The sequence below is a fragment of the Perkinsus marinus genome (assembly GCF_000006405.1).
Source record: "Perkinsus marinus ATCC 50983 genomic scaffold scf_1104296956730, whole genome shotgun sequence".
NCBI lineage: Eukaryota > Perkinsozoa > Perkinsida > Perkinsidae > Perkinsus > Perkinsus marinus.
In genome coordinates, this window is record NW_003207399.1 from 1 (window position 1) to 1,089 (window position 1,089).

General features: G+C 43.3%; 1 protein-coding gene across 1 annotated transcript; it reads left to right on the forward strand.

Moving 5' to 3' along the window:
• Window positions 1-492: 492 nt before the first annotated feature.
• On the forward strand, window positions 493-1,089 carry Pmar_PMAR020982 (hypothetical protein; the record flags this gene model as incomplete). Its single annotated transcript, XM_002775086.1, has 4 exons — window positions 493-596; window positions 644-729; window positions 777-936; window positions 982-1,089. Coding segments are annotated over 4 exons (458 nt in total), but the record flags the coding sequence as incomplete, so codon positions are not given.

Genomic DNA, 1,089 nt, shown 5'->3' on the forward strand with positions numbered 1-1,089 from the left:
TAGTCGTGGTAGTAGTAGTAGTAGTAGTCGTGGTAGTAGTAGTAGTAGTAGTAGTAGTAGTAGTAGTAGTAGTGGTAGTAGTAGTAGTAGTAGTAGTAGTAGTAGTGGTAGTAGTAGTAGTAGCAGTACTAGTAGTAGTAGTAGTAGTAGTAGTGGTAGTAGTAGTAGTAGTAGTAGTAGTAGTAGTAGTAGTAGTAGTGGTAGTAGTAGTAGCAGTACTAGTAGTAGTAGTAGTAGTGGTAGTAGTAGTAGTAGTAGTAGTAGTAGTAGTAGTAGTAGTGGTAGTAGTAGTAGTAGTAGTAGTAGTAGTAGTAGTAGTGGTAGTAGTAGTAGTAGTAGCAGTACTAGTAGTAGTAGTAGTAGTGGTAGTAGTAGTAGTAGTAGTAGTGGTAGTAGTAGTAGTAGTAGCAGTACTAGTAGTAGTAGTAGTAGTAGTAGTAGTAGTAGTAGTAGTAGTAGTAGTAGTAGTAGTAGTAAAAGCTTTGGTACCAGGTGTGGGAGAGGATCCCAGAGTGGCAGAGCTGGACAATTGCAGAGATTGGACTATAGGCGAGCCACGACCCATGTGCGAGACTGCAATACGGAAGGTCTGCAGTGTGAGCTGCTGCCCTCAGTCTGGATACCCTTCCATGTTTACATGCAGGCGCGAGGGCAATATGAGACACCTCATCTCAATGACTGTCTCTATCTTCAAATGTGTGGTTTCACCTCTATCGGTGGCCTGCAGGCGTAAGTAGACATGCACAACTATCAGGGCCATTCTAAGAGCCACGTAGGTACTCAGGCATCCACTCGTTATTCCTCATGAGTAACCAACTTCATCGCATCGAAGGACTAGAGTGTCTCTGCCGTTTAAGGATGCTTTACCTCAACAGCAATGGACTCACTCATATCGAAGGCCTTCAGCACTGCAAAAACTTGGAGTATTTAAATATCGTGAGATCTGTGTAGGAGGGGAACCAAGAATGGTATCGATTTCAGAGCAACAACCGTATTCGTACTGTGATGAACCTTGAGGAGCTCACCAGTTTGAAGACTCTCATCGTCGCCAACAATCATATATGCAACATTGCATCTGACCTCAGCCCT